Here is a 23,642-nt window from a genome sequence, read left to right as displayed (position 1 = left end):
GAACGTCACCTATATCACGCATCAACTCTCTCTACTGAGTTAACAGCGCGCGTCGATTGTGAATGTGGTCCCGAGTTCGATTCAAGGTGACAAAGCATTGAACAAACTACATTACTGTAGTTCGATTCCACCTAATATTGTAGGTCCACGTCTCATACAGCTTCGGTGCTAAAATAAGACCCTTTAATTCTACATACATTAACATCATATCACGCAGACATTACAATTTAGTACATGTACTCAATAACGAAATGTATCTCGCTGTAATTGTATCTATCTTTCTTACACCGCTGTCACTTTATTGATTTCTCCAAGTTTTAAATAATCAACTTCCAGGACCGTTTAACAATTTCCAGGATTGCGAAAGACAGTGAGAACCATGAATACTGATGAAACAAATAGGTTTTTGACTTAAGGTAGAAGATTATTAAGAAGATAGTTAAATGAGCATTGAAGATAAATATGGTGTCATTCAGTATTTAATTTGATGCTAACATTCTTAAAATCTTCAGTACGATTAAACTGATGTAAGTTATTTTGTTTTAAGTATTGAAGTTCTAAGAGTAACATTTCCGTATTGATTAGCTGAATTCAAACTTGTGTTCAGATATGTTTACATGAAGAAACTGAATTATTTCAAACATCTAATTACATTATAATATATAACTGGTGAGTTACTTTGTAAAAACTTATTTTGTAATACTACTATTAAAAACATCTTGACAAAATATGGTGATTCTACATTATGATAAATCACGTAGGTAAAATTTCGTATGTGCATCATATTTTGGGTCATTACAATCCCATTATAATAACATCCTACTCAGTTCCTACTGGTAGAAAATTTGATGCTTAGTCTAATGCATGTCTTAGCGCCTTTGCTCCTATAAATAAAATATTTTGATAGTTAATAACGTCACAACGATGATATAAATATAATGGGTGAGAAGTACATAAAGTCAGCAGTAGCCGGACAAGAAATACGGAAACCAAAAATGTATCTATAAATAAATATACACTGTTAGAAAATACGTACATTCATCTTCAACTAACAATAAGAAAATGTCAGTAATGGTGAAATAACACAACAAAACATTTTAAGGAAAATATCTCGAATATTTATTTACACAGAAATAATCGTTATAGCGAACCATGCAATATTAGTTAAGAAATTAACGTTCCAATTTTTCCTCCAAATCTTAATTGTGCGCGTGAATGTTTCTAAGTTGACTATAGTAAACAATAGATACTGAGATTAAAAAAAACTCCAATGCTGAGCCAATCTCCTTAATATTTAGCCCTTGTTTTGTCATTTTCAAATAAGTCATAATCTCTCTTTCACATACACACCCACACACTTCAACCGATTTCATTTCTGCTTGAAGATGGCCTGGCCGCGGGGCTAACGCCTTCTCTAGGGTCAGTGGCATTTATTGTGCCGTTTTGAGAGTTCTATGTACAAAACAACTTTTATATCTGCAAAAGCCTACCAACAAACTGTAAGAAGTGATTCCTCATATCAAAATAAGGGAAAATGTTCATATGGACCTGTGAGGAAAAGTGCATACTTTCAGAGCTAGAGTCGTCCAAATTGTCGGAAGGCTAAATTTCAACACACGCTATTTCGAATTTGAGCAACCGTGGAGTAGCGGTCCATATCAGCGTAAAAAAAGAAGTTACACATACACAATCCAAAAATTCATATTTCATCAGTGTACAAAAAGTGTGCAAGAGATTCCCCACAGGATATAATTCTCAGATATGCTCTCAACAGAATTTTCAGATAAGCTCGGATTTCAAGGTGGTTTAAAGTAGGCAAAAGGGTAAGCCTTGATAACAGTGGACACGAAATGCTTCGGTGGGAAGTCAGAAGTGTTAGAGACCGTCAGCATCATGGTCCCTCGTGTCCGGAATAAGGCGTTCTGCGATGTTTTGTTTTAGGTATATCATAGTACGCATTACTTCGAACACGAGGGATCGTGGAGCTGGCGGACCCTAACACTTTTGACTTCCGTCGAAGCACTCTGTGTTCACTATTGTCAGTGTTTACCTTTTGTTTACTTTGGATACACCCTGAAGTCAGAGTACGTGTATATATGATAATTCTGTTAAGAGCATTATCAGGGAATTATACCCTGTAAGGAGTCTCTTGCACATATTGCACTTTGATGAAATATGCATTTTCGGATTGCATATATATGACTTCCTTTACGGTGATATGGACCTCCACTCCAGTTTCTCGAATTCGAAAAAGCGAGTGTTGAAATTTAGCTTTTTCACAATTCTGGACAGTCCTAGCTCTGAATGCACTTTTTCCCATAGATCCATTTTGATTTGGGGAACGATATATAAAAATACTAGCACTTACCCTTTGGTGAACTATATCAGACCCCAAGTAACTCACTGCAAACAGTCATAGTACTTTTCTATTAAAATAATGATAGTTCACATCAAACTATGAGGGTAGATAAAGAAACCAGCACCATTTGTTCAATACCTTGAAATTTAGAGAGCAACAAACAACTGGGGTATGAGACTAGGGTGGGTCGTTTTGCCACTTTTTTTCCGGAACGAAATGTAATACCTGGCAAAAGTGGCCCACCCACATGGACATTACAGGTATAGATTTTTTTTCAAATCAGATAATATCTTCTGTGAGAACTATTGCCTCAAAGTTTCAAAATTTCACAGAAAATTACTAAAAAATACCAAAATTGTTCATTATTTTTAGTTATGTTAAAGTAAACATATTTTTGGATTTATACATGCCAGATGCTATGAAAACTGACATTCGAGTCTAAAAATGCCAGTTATATGTCCCTGCGGTGGGATAGGGGTGCCTCCGATGGGGCCGGCAAAGGGGGCAAATTCAGTACAATTAAGCGTTTCTACAGCTATTTTCGTCCTTACCTTTTCCTTCTACTGGTGGTTCATAGTGGTAGCAGAGCATTGTTATTTTTCACCATGACACTCCCACCCCTCCACCTCTCAATACTACAACGCCCTTCTCCTGTCCCGATCTGCGTAACTCAGCGTCAGTATCAGGAACGAGTCGGATACGCTTCAAATTGGGCACCATTTCTCAAGCGCTATATTTGGTTACATGTATAAGAGGATCAGCGAATTTAAGAAAGGCTATCAACCTCGTGCTTATATATTAAAGAAATCTGACGGAACAGTTCTCACTGATACGGATAGCATCTTAAATAGATGGAAAGATTTCTTTCACGATTTGCTGAACACGCAGCCAAAAACTAATGTGCGTGGAGAAAAGGAGATACACACCGCAGAACCGTATATTCCAGAACCCAATCGAATAGAAGTGGAAGCCGCTATAAAGAAATTAAAGAAACACAAATCTCCGGGTGTAGATGAAATTCCGGCTGAGTTAATTTTAGCTGGAGGCGAAAAATTGTGGAACAAGATACACAAACTCATTCTCCTTATCTGGAACAAGGAAGAATTGCCACAAGAGTGGAAAGAGTCAATCATTGTTCCAATTCACAAGAAAGGCGACAAAACTGACTGTAATAATTATCGAGGCATTTCTCTTCAGTCAACATCCTATAAAATCCTTTCAAATATTCTGTTAGCAAGATTGACCCCATACGCAGATGAAATTATTGGAGATTATCAGTGCGGATTTAGACGAAATCGATCAACTATCGACCAAATATTTACCATTCGCCAAATACTCGAAAAGAAGTGGGAATACAATACCCCGGTACATCAACTATTTATTGATTTTAGAAAGGCTTACGACTCGGTTAGGAGAGAAACATTATACAACGTTCTTACAGAACTTGGAATACCGAGAAAGCTAATTAGATTAATTAAGATATGTTTAAGTGAATCCCAAAGTAAAGTCCGGGTAGGAAAATTTTTGTCCACGAGCTTCCACGTCGAAAATGGGCTGAAACAAGGAGATGCGTTGTCGCCATTATTATTTAACTTTGTGCTGGAATACGCCATAAGGAAAATCAAAGATAGCAACCAGGGCCTAGAGTTGAACGGCATTCACCAGGTTATGGCATATGCTGATGATGTAAATTTAATAGGGGAGGATAGGAGAACAGTGGAAATAAATGCAGAGATCTTATTAAACGCTTGCAGGGACATGGATTTAGAAGTAAATGCAGAGAAAACTAAATACATGGAAGTGCGTCGGGACCGTAATACGGTAAATTGTGGAGGCGTTAAAATATTAAATAATGCTTTTGATAAAGGGGATACTTTCAAATATTTAGGATCAATATTAACAGACGAAAACCATATTCACGAAGAAATTAAATGTCGACTAAAAGCAGGGAATTCGTGTTACTACTCGGTTCAAAATCTCTTGTCGTCGCGAATTCTGTCGAGGAATTTGAAGCTTAAAATATATAAAACGATAATCATGCCTGTTGTTCTGTATGGTTGCGAAACATGGTCGCTTACTCTGAGGGAAGAACATAGACTGAAAGTATTTGAGAACAGGATCCTGAGAAGAATATTCGGACCCAAGGGGAACGAGAATGGGGAATGGCGGAAGCTTCATAACGAGGAACTACATAGTTTATACGGTTTACCCAACATTGTTAGGGTCGTCAAGTCTAGGAGGCTTAGGTGGGCAGGTCATGTAGCTAGAATGGAAGAAAGTAGAAACGCTTTCAAAGTCTTGACTGGTAGACCCATAGGAAAACGACCATTAGGAAGACCTAGGCGCAGATGGGAGGATAATATTAAGATGGATCTCGCAGAGATAGGAATACAAAGTAGAAACTGGATGCAATTAGCTAAGGATAGAAGTCAGTGGAGAGCTTTTGTGAACGCGGCACTGAACCTCCGGGTTCCATAGGCCATAGAGTGAGTTAGTTAGTTGCCTTCAGCTTATATGAATTGGTCGTTGCAAATAATAGTTTGCTAAACACTATTTTCACAGAAAATTCTGTATTTCTTTTTTAAAAAACTCAATATTATTTATTATATCACAAAAATGACTTCAGTGAGAATGAAGCAGACCTTGAGGAGAAAGCAGAGGAAAGATCTTCTGAGGAAGAGACCAAACCCAGAGACAGAACATCTAAACCGAAGCTAGATTTGACTGAAACTGCTATGATTGCTCAGAGATACAATGTAAGCGAAAGTGTTGCGGCACATATAACATCAACTGTGCTTCAGGCAGCTTTAAAGGCTGGAATTATAACTTCTCAACAATCTAGCAACATAACTCTGCTTTAATTGTGGACAGGAGCAAAATAAGGCGTGCGAAAATTACAATTGCTCGGAATTTAAAAGAAAGTTCTAGAAATGATGATCCCATTAAAAGCCTATACTTTGGTGGTCAAAGGGAAGATACTAAAACACACGCAGGCATCGTTAGAGAAGAGCACTTATCACTTGTGGCTGAACTTAACTCTCAATACGTTGGTGATGTGACACCATCGTCTGGCTCTGGCCATGACGAGATCACGGCTATTTTCGAGTACATCATGAACCAAATCGAAGGTGGCTTTGATGACGTTGAGGTTCTTGGGTGTGATGGAACAAACACTAACACTGGTTGGAAGGGAGGTATTCGTCGAAAATTAAAGGAACTAACAGGCTATTTGTCTCTTGCATTTTAATGAACTGCCTTTCCGAGCTCTCTTCACGCATATTGGCGCTAATTCAAGCATCTATTGTTACACAGGTTCCATAGGTTCAAAACTTTCTGACTGTGAAAAGCTTCCAGTGGTGTCATTCAAACCAATAAAATGTAACTTACCTCATCATAGTCAGAAGAGCTTAGAAAACTCAGTAAAGACCTGAGATACTTACTCAAGTCTTCCATTGCTAATGGTCCTCGTCACGTCTTTGAGACCATTCATAGGTGTGGATACTTACCAAATGAATACTAGGCTGTAATCCGTTCATCCATTCAGACGAATGTATTTCTCGCACTCCCAGAGAATGTTCTTTGCGCCATGATGACATGGTCCACTTGCTGTCCGACAAGATGATTTACATAAGATTCTTAGTGCTCGAAAACACGAAGCAGAAAATCTTCATAACACTATTAGATATAACATCATTCCCAGACTGAATTTTGAGGCGAAAGATTACACTGAAATGATCTTTTGGGAAAGCACTGATGTTTCAATAACTGTACCACCAGTTCTAAGGACGGTATCAAACAAATAGCTCATGGACAAACTTTCTCTTTCTAACAACACTGTGCCAGAATAGTCCTCCACCGTCTATCCATGCCACACGATGGCAGTAGAACAGATAGTGAAATTAGTCACTGAAGCAGCCTCTCGAGTATGTGGTAGTGATGCTAGGGACAGGATCATCAGGTTAGCATTACTTTCTAGGCAAGCTGTGTCTAAATTTCAATCAAAGTCCCAATTTGTGACAATTTTTACTGACAGGGACGAATTGGATTAGTTCATCAGTCCCTATGTATGGTTAGTTGGTTGGATAGGGCTGGCGCAGGAGCCCTAGGTGCAGCCACCTCCGCGTGGTAGACTCTGGGACGCTTGGACAGGCTTTATGACCAGGTGAGCGAGAACCTGCAAAACCGCTTAAATGTACTGAATTTGCCCCCTTTTCTGGCCCCAGAGGAGTCATCCCTGTCGCCCCCAAGGGCACATAACTGGCATTTTTATACTTGAATGTCAGTTTTCTAAGCAACTGATATGTATTTAACCAAAAAATGTTTACTTTAACATAACTAAAAATAATGAACAATTTTGGTATTTTTTGTAATTTTCAGTGAAATTTTGGAAGTTTGAGGCAATAGTTCTCACAGAAGATATTATCTGATTTGAAAAAAAAATCTATACCTGTAATGTACATGTGGGTGGGCCACTTTTGCCAGGTATTACATTTCGTCCCGAAAAAAAAGTGGTAAAACGCTGCACCCTAGTATGAGACCCCACCACAGTAGTTACGATTCCCTTTCATCAATCACCTGTCTCTTCAGCCTACAGGGCACAAACTTGGGACGTAAAACTAAAACTTCATTTTTATAAATAGAACTACAGTCATTTAATCTAGCTCAACAGTGAATGATAAAGCAGCAATTCACTCCGGCAGTATTTCTAGTTTCATGTGTAAATTTAAATTTAAATAATAATAGTTTACTTGGCTAATGTCTTTTTTTTTTTCCATCTTCAGATTCAAAATCACATAAACTACCGAGACTAATTGTTATGACTCCTCCATTTTGATTTTCCCATCAAAATCAGAAAAACATTTTTGCAATTTCCTGTTAAGTTCAAGTAGAGCGCGCTGTCGTCACTTGCTACGTTATTCACAGTGACGTCATAAATACAGAAGGTCGGTCTACATTTATGGAAAGGAAGTGGACTGTCCGCCACGGGCGCTAGAATCGCACAGACAGTAAGCACAGCAGAGCAATCACAAACCAGTTGTGTGGAGAAATCGGTAGCAGGAAGTGAAGTGCTCCGAGTGTAAATTGCCTCCAGAAGTGACCCCATTCTGGGAAGGGTACATCACCGCTCTTTCCGACATCGGATACAGCTACAGTGTAATTGTGAAACAGTGTTCGTCCAAGGGTTTCAACATTTTCAAGGAAGGTATTGCCAATGTACTCAAACGCAACAAAAATGCACAGGCAGAGGAAACGGGTGGCACGAAAACAACACCCCCGTGCAAACGTACAATGGATGTGTTTCGACAAGTGCAGAAGTTGGTGACCCAGGAGGATCCGCCGCCACGAAGAGGCATTGCCAGGAGTGTTAGAAGATCCAAAACAACTGTGCAGAGGAGAATCAACCAGGATTTACGCCTGCACGTGAAGCATAAGCCACGTGTTCACACACTCACAGCCGAACACATCCTGGAACGCAGGGTCCATTGCCAACGGCTCTATGAACGATATTTAACGGGTGAGAAATGAAAAATATGTGGTCACGTCAGACGAGGACTGGATCTATTTGTCAAACTCCAAGCGGGTTCGAGCCATTTACTATCATTCCAAGGATGCCAAGGATCGTGCCAATTGTGTCCGCACATGCCGCGAAAGTTTTCCCCGTGGCTTCAAGGTGGTTGCAGGTTTTTTCCGTAAAGAGAAACTTCCTCTGTATAGAGTTACACGAAATGTGAAAATTAACGCAGCATACTATCAACAACACGTTTTGAAGCCATTATACCAGCAACATATTCCGTCGTTATATGGGCTGAGGTGTCGAAAGTCTTCATTAATCAAGGCAAAGCAACCAGCTACACGGCTCGAACAGCTGTGGCATACATGGCCCGAAAAGCGCGTTAAACTGAAATCCATGCTATCCCATATTCAGACATCCCTATCAAGTCTCCCAAATGGACTTTTATGCTTTCGGGCGTTCGAAACGAGCGATTTCCTTACGTCGCTCGTTCACACTTGGTCAGATTTCTCTGAACAGAAGCCTGCTTCAATGGAAACTTTGGTATCGGGCTATAGTTTATAGTCATGGTCGTCATATCGAGCACAACCACTGGTGGAAATACAGCTTTACGCCCTAGCGTAGGGTACACAAAATAGTTTCCAAAATGTGGACCAACTTTCTGTACTTACCAAGTGGGGGAATGCATACAAGGTTGCAGAGTATATAGCCACTGCTTTCTCTTTTTCTTTAGGTTGTAGACTTGTCAATCACCCTCTGGTGGGCCATTTGGCTTGGTACGCCCTTGTAACTTTTAAACTAATGGGCACAAAACGCAGAAATTTTGTATCATGCAAATATCGGTAGCGGGATATTGTTTGGCATACACTGTGATATCACAATGCTAACAATGTTGCAAACCCAACAAAATATTATTTTTTTCAAATAGCACTACGTCAGATTATTACACATTTCAAATTTTCATGTTAAATTAAAACTTACAATATTGCATATATTATTCAGTGTTGCAAATTAAGGACGCTACTTTATTGTCAACGTCCTAATTTTGTTGGCTTCTACAACAGTAATAACGCAGGCTTCTACAGACAGACGGCCCGATGTACTTCCAACGTATTTTAGTGTCTAATTATCATGATATGACAGGTTTCGAATGAATAATGGATTTGGATGTGCATGAGCCCGTCCGTCTCTCCTCGCTTTTACTATTATTGAACCTTAAAGAATTTGGTTACGTTTCTACGTTTTTGATCTTATAACGTCCTTAGTTTGCAATACTGTATGACAAGAGTGCTAATATAAGTTGTCATTTTATATGTAAATTTGAAGCCTAACGTTGTGGCGTTTAAAAAATTACTACTTTATGTTGAGTAGCAACACTGTTAGCCTTGTAGTATCGCAGAGCATGTCAAACAATGTCCCCCTGTAGATATTTGCATAGTACAAACTTTCAGCGTTTCCTCTCAAATACTTTAAAATTTACAAGGGCATACTAAGATAAAAGATCCACCCTATTTTATACAGAAATTGTACAGAAAGAATAGCGAGAAAATTAGACAAAAGGAAAATCACTCAGCAGTATTTGAACTAGGTTTTTACAGCACAAACACAACCAAGAAAACAACTTCACCCGGATGACTATCGAGAGACCTCTAGTAGAGCTGCCCTCCAGTTGAATCTATATCTAACGAACTTCTTAGCAATCCACACTGATTTTTTGTTTGGAAAGTTTTTTTGGAACAAGTAGTTTTCTGCATTTGTTAAAGTACTACATTGCTTGGAAAGTAAACTGTGTTAACTAACAAAATAGAGGCTGAATATTTTAAACACCAAACTGCGAACTACGCTCAGAATGGTTTATTACTTCTTTCCCTCGATGCGCTGTTGTTGAGGTGCAGCTTTCAGAAAATTAAAAATTCACACGTACATTTATGATTTGGCGGAGTGTACATTTCTCGTGACAATCCAATGCAGTTACAGTTTTATTTGAGTGTAAATTTTATACAAAATGATTCTACATACTTGTATCATCATTATAACTTACTATGAATTTTATTACAATAGCTAGAACTTATCATAAGCACATGAAATCATCATGGAATTAACATAAAGAGAAGTTTCGCATTAAAGCAACATCAAGGGAATTCAACTATCATCTCCAGTCTGCAATAATTTTAATGCCTTTTGTAAATTGACAATAGCAGTTTGAACATCATCATAGTTTAATGCACTTGAGGCATATTTACAGTACTTCTGAGCCTTAGTGATTTGTTCTGGGGATAAATTTGTGTGACCTGAAAGAAAAATATTTCAGTAAGCGTTGAGAAAAATTACAAATTTAAGTTACAGACTTATAAATGTTGATTTTACCTTCATACTTTTCCTATTAAGTTAAATAACATTCATAGCATTAACTAAAAATGTACGAAAATTTTCTAGATTCTTTTAGCACATGTTGTTCGTGAATATACTAATACTTACATGCAATTTTCATTCCATGTAGTAGGATGAACAGAGAGAGAGAACAAAAAACTTTACGATTATGGACAATGCGGAAAATATGCTATTGGTGGATTCACAGAAATAATTTGAGATTTTTTGGGCAATTCCCTGATTTGCCCAAAATGCTTTGAAGTATCGCCAAAAACCCTGATTTTAAAAAATGCTTTTTTAAAAAAAGCCTATCCAGTGTATATTCGTCTTTAGTGTTCCAAATGCCTAAATAAACTCTGTAAGAATTATTTAAGTGGTATGTGCCTTCTAAATTTGCTGTTTTCTAAATCGCCTCATTACGTACAAATGGATATAAGTTGTAAGTTTTGCTTCGATCTCCCACCGGTTTCTTTCTTTCGTCTATGTTCTTTGCAATACCTCTTTTGTTTTTTCTGATGAGTATCCGTAATTTTAAATGATGTCGTGCAGCACGCCTCGATCACAAGTTCAGAAATGAACGAGAATACGAAGGTGTGAGATGGCGTTTCTCGATAAAAACATGTAAGGCGAGTGGCCAGTGCAAAAGAGCCATTACCGCATAAAGATACACGCTACTGTGACAAGTAGCCTTTTTGGTCCAAGTATCTACACTTACAAGCTGGAATGTCGGAGAGAGAGATTTCCACGTTTCGTTTTCTCTGAGCTGCATTAGATTGCGACATTTGCTCAATGTACAGTGAAAACTTCCGTGCAATAGAGCGTTTTGTATATCGAAAAACAATAAACACGCCGTTATTTTGTTTTGTACATTATTATTAAGACGATTTTACGAATTACCAGTGCAGAAGAGAGATTGCCGCGTAAAGATATGTGATAGTGTGAGAAGTAGCCTTTTTGTCCAAGTCTCTACTTACAAGCTGGAATGTTGGAGAGAGAGGTTTCCGCATTTCATACGAATTCCTCAGGAACTGTCATCTTTTGCACCTTCGTATGCTTGCGTGATTTCTCCATTGATCGTCTTCGTTGTAGCAGTTCTTATTATTTCCGTTATTCTACGTATGGATGCCTTTGTTCAGATTTCAGTAACCTTTTCACGGACGATCCGACAAGATTTATCCACTGGTTGAAGATAGTTATCATGTGTTTCATCCATGTCATGTCACAACCACTAGTAGTGGCGATGATGTCAGCATATGTTTGCAATTACAAGTCTTATAATTCACACGCTGTCCCAAGTAGGCTAATTTTTTTTACACTGCCGCATATCTTAATACGGCAATGGCCCTCTGCATTAGCCATTCGTAAAACACTATTAATAACAACGCACAAAGCAAAATAATGGCACGTTTATTGTGTAACAACAAACAAAAGCACTGTGTTACACAAGAAAAACTCTTCAAGCGTTCACTGAACAAATGCCGAGGTCTAACTGAGCACAGAAGAAACACTCTGCCTGACATATCCAGAAACATCGCTCCACCAGTGTTGCCAACAATATATTGGGTAAGCTCCTACAACCAACAAAGAGAAAGCAGGCTTTGGTAAGTGAACTTCGGGACCATCTTTCGCGAATTAGTAGTGCACACTTAAAGTGTTTCTACCGGTAAGAGTCAGCGGCGAGTATGAAATGAATTACTGATACGAGGGTCACTACGAAAGTTTTGAGATACGCATTGTTGTGGCACAGTATTTGAATTCCAACAATTGCGTTCAGTAGTGGTATCCAGAGCGAAGAAACGAAGCAAGTTTCAACTCGCCTCGCCTCTTGGCGTGGCCGTTTCACCTTCACTTGTTTGTTGATGTGAGCAGTATTCGGCTGTCTAGAATGGAGCTCGAAAGGGAACATTTTCGGGCAATGATCCTTTAGGATTTCAAAAGTGGTTTGAATGAGACACAAAGCCTTGACCGTTTGGGGACCAGGGGGCATTTGGGGACCTTGCTCCTTCCCGTGCTACAATTTTTCGGTTGTTTGGTGAATTCAGAAGAGGCCGGACATCGCTTAAAGATGAAGAGAGAGCTGGACGTCCGGCAACAGCTGTGTCAGATGAAAACATTGCCGCTGTGGAACAAATGATTCGAGAAAATCCTCGAACAACTTTCAAGGACATTGAATCTACAGTGAACATTGGATCGCCAGCAGTAACAAAAATTCTTCATGATCATCTTCGGTTCAGGAAGGTTTCATCTCGTTGGGTGCCTCGCACTTTGACTGAACAGCAGAAGCGCATGCGTGTGGAATAGTGTGAAGAAATGCTTGCAAGATTTGATGGAGGCAATTCTCGACGCGTCTCTGACATTCTTACTGGTGATGAGACTTGGATCTATCAATTTGATTCTGAAAATAAACTCCAGTCTACAGTTTGGATCTTTCCAGACGAAAATCCACCCACGAAAGTGAAGCGACCGCGAAGTGTGGGGACGAAGATGGTCGCAACTTTCTTCTCCAAATCTGGCCATGTTGCAACTGTTCCACTTGAAGAACAAAGGACTATTGCTGCTCAGTGGTACACCACTGTTTGCCTAACAAAAGTGTTAAAGAAGTTTCGGGAACGGCGTCCAAGAACTGGATTGCGTGGGATCCTGCTTCATCATCACAACGCATCCACACACACACGGCCAACATCACAATTCAGTTTTTAGAATCTACGGAGGTCAAACTTATGACTCATCCGCCGTATAACCCTGACCTGGCCCCGTGTGATTTTTTTCTGTTCCCCAGGATCAAAGATCGCATGCGTGGGAAGAGATTTTGCAGCCCTGAAGAAGTTGTAGTGGCTTACGAGAATGAACTTTCAACACTTGAAGAAAAAGACTGGCAACACTGCTTCCAAAAGTGGTTTTCGAGGATGCAAAAGTTTGTACAGTGTAATGGTGAATACTTTGAGAAAATGTAAGTGTTAAATTGATTTTAAGTATGTAAGTTATTTCACATCCCAAAACTTTCGTAGTGACCCTCGTATTGACCGCAACATGCTACAAAAGGTTTGGCAGGAGATAAGACTATCGGTTTCATGTATACCATGTTAGGCGAGGAGCTCATATTGAACACTTGTGATATGTTTGAAGAAAACTTTGACAGTTTACCTTTCTTACTACATGCCTCATAATAACATATGCCTATTATATGTCACAGAATAAATTTCTGAAATCGTGTCCATCATTTTGACTTGCCCTGTATTAAAATTTGTACAATCACCTTTAAAATTAGACTAAATTTACAGAAAAGCCGAGGTTTAGCGGGAGGAGGATTTGAATCCCAAGGATCTACTCACAGCGTTATATTCCTGGACTAGTGCATCTTGAACAACTATTCTGCGATAACTGACTATATACAAATCTTCAGAGACCATTTTGTCTATGTTTGTACCAAAAAGAGTTCAGATCGGCCACGCCATTTTTGATGATAATGCTTTAGTGTTGTACTCCCTCTATCACGTGTCCCCCTTCATCCATCGCGTAAAAATCAATAGTCTACATAAGTACAGGACAAGTCAAAAGTCCCTTACTACCCCTTATAAAATGAAAACGAGTGTAAATAGTCAGAGTTGGTAATTGTAGAGACGCGTTAGACTAAGAAAAAACCTTTATGGTGCGTGTCAGGTGAATGATCGCAATCTTGCTGTCCGTCGTTTTGAATCTCGTTCAAAACTTTAACTGGGACGGGGTTATGTGATAAATGAAACAGGGATACATTTTTAAGGAAAAAAAAAACATTTTAAGAGGAACCGAAATATATGAAACAAGAGAGTGACTAAAAGACTTCCTGAACGTGATCAGGATACCGATGGCTACGAAATCGAATCCAGAGAGATGTGCGGATTATAGATCAATTGGTCTCATATCTCATGCAGTAAAAATTTCGCTTCGAATTCTGAACGGAAGGTTGTATAGAAGAACAAATGAAAAAGCTGAGGAGGAACAATTCGGGTTTAGGAGAGATAAGGGTACAAGAGATGCAGTTGGATTATTAAGCGTGATCGGTAAAAGGTTTATAGAAAAAGTAAAATAGATGTTGTATTTATTGATCTAGAAAGGACTTTTGACAGTGTGAATTGGGAATTGTTGTTGGGAATTCTAAAGAAGCTTGAGTTGGAATGGAAAATTCGAAAACTCATAAAAAAAAAAAAAACTCATAAGAAACTTATATATATGAACCAACAAGTAAGTGCTAGAATACGGGAGGAAATGAAAGAGGAGAGTGCAATTAGGAAGATAGTTCGACAGGGATGCTGTCTCTCGCCAACCTTATTTAATATCTATCTAGAAGAGCATAGAAGAAGATAGCATTTTGGTGACAGGTAGAATGATCAGGTGTATACTGTTTGCAGATGATATGGCGCTTGTTGCGGAATCTGGAAAGAAAATGAATAAGATGTTAGAAAGACCAAAGCCATGGTTATTGGAACGAAGTGGTCGGTGTCAAATATAGAAGTAGGATGGAAGAAAATAGAACAGGTGACTAGTTTTTGATACCTGAGTAGTAATATTAGTGATGATATGAAGTGCAAACGTGAAACAAAAGCCAAGATAGGAATGGCGAAAGAAGCCTTTACGAGAAAGAAAAGGCAATTTTGTGGGGCCTTGAATAGAGTTGAGAAAAAGACTCATAAAATGCTTCGTGTGAAGTATGGGGCAGAAACATGACATTACGTAAAAATGATGAAAAACGACTGGAAGCTTTCGAAATATGGGTGTGGAGAAGAATGAAGAGAATTGGCTGGGTAGAGCGAAAAATGAACGAGAAGGTGTCAGAAATGGTGGGGGAGAAAAAAATAATTTTAGATATTATTAAGAAGAGGAAGGGAAATTGGTTGAGACATTGGTTAAGAAGGAACTGTATCGTGAGAGACGCGCTAGAGGGTATGGTGGCAGGAAAAATAAGGAGAGTGTGAATGAACTACAATTAATGGACGATTTCAAAACAGAAAAATCGTATGTGAAGACGAAGAGGTTAGCGGAAGACCGTGGAGGACGGAAGCTTCTCAGTTGCGGTAAGTAACCTGACAAAAATGGCATAATACCTATGACAATGGAGTGTTAAAATCGGTAAGCTCAGTGGCGTGGGGAAGGGAACGACACCCTTCCCTTCAAGGAGTGCTGACAAAATACTTTGGTACTTTCATGTTTGTAATTTTTTCTTGAAACGGAAACAATTGCCTTTCATGTACTATATTTCAAAACAAAATATATCACTAGACAGTTTCTAGACAAACTGTCTTCGTCAACATCGCCTTTATTCCATAAAAATATTTACACTTTGGGGGATGTGGAAGTCCAGTTTCCCAAGAATCTATGCTGTTGAAAGGGAAGAAAAGAAAGAGTGAGGAGGGCCTATATGCATATGGTAACCTTGAAGTTATTGTTCTACTATTTGACATAGCAATGACCACAGTTTTCATGTGTCTTCTTTGATCCAAAGCCAAAATTTGCAGACTGAGCCATGTAATACTGAAAGGAATCAGTTCCTTTCTAATCATAAGAGGAGGTTCCAAAAAAATTAATCTATACCTTACTTCAAGGGAAAAGAGGGAATGGACATATTTGAGCCCAAGAAGTCACTGACCTCGACAAAAATAACAAAACACGTGACCTGTCATCGTCTATTTTGAATCATTCACCGCCATTCCCAACAGAATTAAGTACATCAGGAAACCTCGGTTTAATACCACTCACTTATAGCCGCAATTGGCATAAAAAAAGCGGCGATGAATTGATTTCGATAAATGTTCAGCAACTAGTTTCCTTAACCTACAAGACAAAAAACGAAGAAAGGAGGGGTAATAATAAAAATTTTCCTTTGTCGTTTTGGTTTCATTCAGATGAAAAACATTTGAGGCGAAAACAATACTGAAGACTTGTAGTGTGTAACTAGTGTCACAGAAATCTTTGATCTTTGATCAATTAGAGCAGTTCAGAAGATCTGCTGAATTAGACGTGTTTAGGGCGTCGAAATTAAGAACTTACTTTGTAATAGCAAAATGTCGGAAAACGTTTTACAAAAGTGGTTAAAGCGGGAAAAAAAAAAACATGTGTTAATTTTGGTAAGGAAAATGTGCAAACAAAGAAATTAAAAACAAAGGAGAAAAATCTCAATAAGATATTAATTATCAGAGACTCGAAAAACGGTTTAGAAAAGTGGCTAGAACGAAAAAAAAAAAAAAAACACTAGTGGTGTTAATTTTGGCGAAGAAAATGTGTAAAAACAGAAATCAAGAAGAAATATTTAAAGAAGCCAGCACTTCAGGGAAAGATAATTATTATTAAAACTAAACCTTCTGGCGTACAACCCGAAAGGGCCAGTCTGCTACGCGGATTTTTACGAGGGCACGTGACCAGCGCATCGCAAATTCCAGCCGCTTTATGCAGCCTTCTTGACCAGTTTGACACCTGGTACTTATATTCAGAGGCTGAGCAACCTCTGACACGGGAGGGTCCCACAAGTTGTCGCTAAAATCTGATTGGCACATAGCACATCTGATAGAGCATCATGAGAAATGAACATGAGCAAAATTTGAGGTGCTATGGACCAGAAGGATAGGAGCTAGAGGGCTTCAAAATTTTAATATCTAAAGAATTTTATCATGGAATTATGTACGTTTAAAGTATATATCTTGAAAACCGTTACAGCAATCAAAACAAAAATTGCACAATATAATGAGAACAAAATGCCCTATCGAAAACCATAAACAGTGTTGCCATAGGTGAAGCAGTGTTGCCAACTCAGCATAAAAATATTTTATTATAAATAGCACCATATACAAGCGTGCACAGATTTAAAATGCACTATTATCACTAAACGTAACAGCGAAGTGTAGTGGTACAGTGTTACACACTATTGGAGCTACATGTGCTGAAAGTGTACAATGGAGAGGTCTGATATGTGGCAACAGGTGGTAATAAAGGAATCTGGGTCTCATACTATGAATTTAGTTGAAGTGCATAACACAGATAGTATAACATAGCGAAATGTCAGCAGTGTCATAAAATATTGATGCATTTGAAAAACGAAATTGAGTGATGCCATTTTTACGTCCTGTGTCAGCTTCGAAGCTATATAGGAGTGCAAAGTGGGATTCGAATCACCATGAAAGAGAAAGATAACAATGAAATGTAACAAAAACATGTCCGAGGCGGGATTCGAACACGCGATACCTAATATGTCGGTTACCTAGCCTTTTAGACCACACCGCTATCCGGTCCGACTAAAAACGAAATGAGGTAGTAACAAACTAATTATATTTCAAATTTGAATATGGTAATATTACGGTGTACAAACATAATTATATGGTATGTAGGAGAGGAAGTAAAAGAATATGTTACTTAGCACGAGAGACCAAACGAAGAAAGTACTCTTCCAAATACTGATAAGATAACCTGGAGAACCAGTTTACGGAATTAGAAAACACGTATTTCTTTCCTCGCGTGTATCATTTAGTTTTTGCGAGTTGTCTGTTTATTCATCGGGACTACAGAAGTATATTGCAAAATCTTCACAGTTTTCTAATGCATTCTTTTATTACCCTTTGTTCCCACATATCAGACTTCTCCACTGTTACATTTTCAGCACATGTAACTCCAACAGCGTGCAACACTGTACTACTACACTTCACTGTTATGTTTAGTGATAATAGTGCATTTTAAATCTGTGCACGCTTGTATATGGTGCTATTTATAGTAAAATATTTTCATGCTGAGTTGACAACACTGCTTCACCTATGGCAACACTGTTTATGGTTTTCGATATGGCAACACTGCCCTATCGAAAACCATAAACAGTGTTGCATTATATTGTGCAACCTTTGTTTTGATTGCTCTAACGGTGTTCAAGATATATACTTTAAACGTACATAATTCTATGATATAATTCTTTGGATATCCTCCCCCTAGCTCCTATCCTTCTGGTCCCACCTAAATTTTGCTCATGTTCATTTCTCATGATGCTCTATCAGATGTGCTATGTGACAATCAGATTTTAGCGACAATTTGTGGGACCCTCCCGTGTGAGATTTACGGCCTGAGGTGAAAAGTTTCTTGTATTCCCACTAGGAATCGAACCTGGGTCGCTGGGGTGGCAGTCGGCCACCCTACCGACTGAGCTACAGGCCACCCTTATTATTATTATTATTATTATTATCATTATTGGTATTGATATTCACTTTTGTGCAAACGGTTCCAGGTTTAAACTCCGTTGGAGTAACTCTTTAAAAATATCGATAGTTAACTATCCTCACTGATATTTCCAATGTTTCTTTTATATGCTGTCGCCAAGTAACTTGGCTCATCCATCCTCCATCTTGCCATTTCTTACGGCTGACGAACTTGGCTGAAGTTTTTGCACCTCTTATTTTTTTGATCGATATACTATATAGCTCTAAGATCGTGTTTGATCACATCCACTACCAGAAGACTCAAAAAATTAAAAATTCAAATTCAAGGCATGTTAATAATTAAAAAAGTCGTATCCATGTTTTATATAAATTAGTTTTCATTTATTATAGAAAGAAAAGAAAAAAAAACCGTTCTCACGAGAAATCTGCACACGAAGCGTATGTGCGCCACTGACAGTACGGGTCACCGGGACTGGCGGAGTTATCTGCATCATCAATCACCCAAGTGACCCAAGTGACTGCAGACCCGCTGATCCATACATATGATTCTCTCGTTCTGATCATACATTAGGTAGATTTATCTATTTAGATGGGTCACAGATCGTTGTTTATGTATTTAGTCTGCACGTGTATTTATAACGCATTTTTAGCTCATGATTGTGGCCGCATTTCTTAACCGAATCACACGAAACTTTGCACACGAATATTAGGCATCAAATGTTCCTTTCGAAGATGGGCCAAATCAGTTCCAGTTGGGTGCCTATGTCCCCGCCCCTTCAATCTTATACTTAATGTACGCAGTCAACTGCATTTCTTAACCGAATTACACTAAACTTTGCAAATAAATGTCATTGGTACTTTAAATGTTGGTCCTTTGCAAAGATGGGTCAAATTAGTTGAGGGTCTGGGGGACTACGGTCCCCTCGATTTTCGACTCCTATAATTCTGAAACACTAAGATTATGGTGAATGCGTTCATCACCATTTGGTTTAATATGATACTTTAAAAAAATTCATGAAAATATACGCAATTGTTCGGGAAAGTGGAAGTATGGACACATGGGGGAAATGGAATCTCTCTTTTTCACTGAAAGCTTGGGTGTTGGCTTTAAAAACTAGAGAGCAAAGTTACGAATGAAATACATCTACATACTCCCTGCCCATGTCCAAGAAATTTTTCGATTGATACGTACTGAATGGAACAGTTGCAGCTTTTTCTCGATGTCTTTCTTAGAAATTTATAAATTATATTATTCTATACACAAATGTTATAGCTACAAGCAATTGATTTGGGCATCACACTATTTCTTTGCAGAGCGGAGAGAGTAGTGCGACCACCATATCACAAATTTAAGAACCCTTTGGTCATACTGAGAAAAAGAAGAAAGAAAAAAAAAAAAAACGAGGACGACGTGTACGCTCCAAGTGACAATTGACCTTTTCATTGGAAAATCAAATATTACAGACGTAAAGAAGGAAACGCTATTATGAAGAACATAGAACCTTCTACTTCACATAAATGAAATATTCAAATATTAGGGTCTAAAACAGAACTTTTCAAGCCAATTGGTTTCAGCGGTATTCTTAATTGACATATTCAAATACACCTAATAACGCTTTTTGCAAATACTGTTCTTTATTTTGCAAAGGGAGTGTAGGAAGTGACTCTCATGAAACACCACGAAGTTTAATAAAGAAACCTTTCAACAAACGGAAAGACGAAATCGGAAGTTTTGACGAACATGCTAGAACGAAGTATCACGAACATTCATAAACGTCAGCTCAAGATTTGCTGAAAATTTTCGACGGAAAGCAAAGGGACGTTGTGCAACAAATGTAAGGTAAAGATGCAAGTGATACCAAGAACAAAGCTATTTTAACAACTATTGTGGAGACTTTAATATTATGCAGAAGACAGGGAAGCACTTCATAAGCACAGGGATTCAGGACGTTTGACGCTGGAGGATCCTCTTTACAAAGACGGAAATTTTTCTGCGCCTTATTGCGTTACCGTTCAAGAAGTAGCGATTCTCTTCTAACTGATCATATAGACAATTCCGGTGCAAATGCTATGTACGTAAGTCCAACAATACAAAATAAACTATGAACGTATCCAATATGAAATAGTACAACGATTAAAGAGTGCCACATATTTCAGTGTATTGGCAGATGAAACAAGTGATATTAGTCGTATTGAACAATTATCTCTGCTTGTTCGTTATATTGACAAAGACATTGTAAGACTTAATGAAGATTTTCTTAAATTTGTTCCTGTATATGATGTAAAAGGATCACCTATTGCTTCAACAATTAAGAGTAATCTACTTCAACTAGGTGTTGAATTAGCTTATTTACTAGGCCAAGGCTATGACAGTGCATCAGTAATGAGAGAATCATTTAACGGAGCTCAATCACACAGTCAAAGAGAGTTCCCTAAGGTTGTTTACACACATTGCTCATTGCACTGTTAAACTTGTGCTTAAGCGATGCGGCAAAATGTTCTTGTGTTCGTATTTGCTTTTAAACTGCGTCTGAAGTGTGTACGTTGCAGCGTCAGCTGAAAGGTTTTAAAGTCTGCAAGACGTTCTTTCAGCAGATGGACTGACCCAATCCTTAGTTCATAATTATTGTGAAACTCGTTGGATAGTGAGACAAGATGCCATTGCTATATTTAAATATTCATTTCACTCCGTTGTTAAGGCACTAGAAGGAATTAGTACAAAAACACAAAGTTGAGTTGAGTTGATTTTGAGTTTAACGTCCCGTTCAGCAGCAAGGCTATATGAGACGTGGACCTACTGATTAACGTGGAATCCGAACCACATGAGCTCCCACCGAGAAAAACACAAAGTGATGTGTCAAAGAAAGCTGAGACTCTTCATGCAAGGGTGTTTTTTCCCATTTATAATTGCTCTGACAATAACGTTAAAAATACTTTCGACAACATACCATCATCCAAAGCTTTGCAGAAAGAGCAAATAAATCTAGCGTCGGCTATATCAAGAGTAAGTTTTGTAGAAGAAACAGTGAGTAACATAAGAGAACACGCAACAGATGAGTTTCGGAAGCTGTATCTCAACGCTGAGAAAATGTAAAGCAAAGTAGGAGTTGCTCCATCTACGCCAAGCAGAGTAGGGACTCAAAGATGAAACACATGAAGAATATTACAGTAGATCACTGTTTATTCTTTCCCTACATAAAATTTTGGGGGCGCTGAAATCCCGGATTCAAATCAAAAGTGTATTTTACTCGGTAATGACAGTTTGCTCCCTGCTAAGATATCATGCAGCGAATTTAAAGATGTGTTGCCTGTAGCTGAGTTCTACAAAGAACATTTTCATCACAGCAATATCAATATTCTAGAAGCCGAGTGGAATTTATGGGTTGAACATTGGAAGAAAGAAGCTCATACTTCTAAATGTGTGCTGGAGACATTACAACAACTAGATGAGGAAATGTTTTCAAACATAAAACTCCTCCTCACAATTTAACAGCGCTTCCTGTAACAACAGCTTCTGCGGAATGAACTTTTACATTAAAACGAGTCAAAAATTATTTGAGAAACAAAACAAACGAAGATCGTCTGACAGCTCTACCACTTATGATAGTGCACAGAGATATTCCAGTTGATACTGAAGCTGTCACTAACCGATATGCACAGAGATCCGGTAGAATACGTTTTAAGTAATGGTTATTCTAGTGGCTATATTTATCACGTATAGAAGTGCTATTTATGTAGTTGAATAACTATTATTTTTCATATAAACAGTATAATTTCAATGTATGTTTTAATGCTCTTGTCAATTTTAGATGTTTCTTGTTAAAAAACTTTTGTCAGTGTGTTTGTTGGGCGGGAGGGGTTACGGTTACAAGTAAGTAGCAATTAGAAATATCAGATTTAACCTCTGGGTCTTTGAAATACTGTGTACGTTATTTTTATCAAGAATGAGTATTAAATATTCTGTATGAATATTTAAGAAAAAAAAAGTGAGCAGTTTTCAAGTGTTTAGGGATATTTTTCGTATTTTTGACCTTCAGAAAAGATGTCCATTTTGAAAGCAACTAAGTTTTCCCTTTGCTACTTAGCAGGGGCAGGAGTTTTTCGCAATTTGAAGTTAAACATTTCGCATTTGAAATTAAAAATTTCATATTTTGTCGCATTTTAAGATCTAAAATTTTGTCGCTAAATAAATTATTTTACACGCTCTAATATACAAACTCTAATATATGTCCAATATAAGTAATAAACAATAGTACTACTTAGGATAATAAAGTTATTCTTTATGCAGTTACTAACAACAAATTACTTCTTTCTTGTTTTACAAGTCCAAAAACTTAAAATACACTAGCAGAGTATCTTCACGATTGCTATCACGAAACACCATACTTTGTATTAGCTATACACTAGGGATGGCCAAAATTTTCCGGAATCCGGATTTCAGAAAATTTATTTTCCAGAATCGAAAATTTCAACTCTCCGGAATTTTTCCGATTTTACTTTCCAGAATCCGGAAAGTAAAAATTCCGGAATTGGCCATCCCCACTACACAGCAAAAGCACATACACATGCGAAAAAGGAAAAAACATTCATACAATACATTGACGCAGTATCTTCTTGTATATCTCGTCTGCAAATTATTATTTTGGTGAAAAGTGTGCTGCATGTTGCATTGCATTTTAACAACTGAAACTGAAGTTTTTTTTTTTTTTTTTAAATCGTAATTTGTCGAGTTTTACGGCATATTTCGCTCAAAGTGTCAGTTATCACATTTTGTCGCCACTTCAAAATACCCATTGCCTTAGTCAATTTGACGTAGTTCGTTGAAAAACCAACTCTCGGCTTTGTCGGAAAACTTTCGCGATTTCGCATCTTGCGAAAAGCTTCTGCCCCTACTAATTAGATTCTGCTGCCTTCTAGACTGTTTCCGGAATTCTTGTTGGCTCTGTTCATCCTAGTTTCACTTGTTGGTACAAGATATTTTATTTAAAGGGTGAACAGTTTTCTTTTTATGTAGAGCATAAAGTGTAATTATCTGGCACTGGATTACAATTGAAAGTTGGTATTAATATTGATAAAGGTTTGAGAGTACTCACATTGTCACATAGGAAAAGAATTGTGAGCTTGTGGTGACTTCTCGCTTTGTTTAAGCGATTTTCATTTGTAATATACCGAGATTTACTTGTAAATGGGTTTTCTGTATTTCATCTACGATTCAGAATTTCCCATTATAATT

General features: G+C 38.0%; 1 protein-coding gene across 1 annotated transcript in view; it reads right to left on the bottom strand.

Moving 5' to 3' along the window:
- Positions 1–1,095: 1,095 nt before the first annotated feature.
- Vta1 (vesicle trafficking 1) overlaps positions 1,096–23,642 on the bottom strand; it is a 128,305-nt gene continuing 105,758 nt past the window's right edge. The window contains exon 5 of the mRNA XM_081759550.1: positions 1,096–10,162. Coding sequence (XP_081615676.1) covers positions 10,014–10,162 — 149 coding nt within the window. The 3' untranslated portion in view covers positions 1,096–10,013. The remainder of the gene's footprint in view (positions 10,163–23,642) is intronic.

This window comes from Thermobia domestica, chromosome 5 (genome assembly GCF_964235325.1).
Source record: "Thermobia domestica chromosome 5, izTheDome1.hap1.1, whole genome shotgun sequence".
NCBI classification, from domain to species: Eukaryota; Metazoa; Arthropoda; class Insecta; order Zygentoma; family Lepismatidae; genus Thermobia; species Thermobia domestica.
This window is presented reverse-complemented; position numbering and strand designations above follow the sequence as displayed.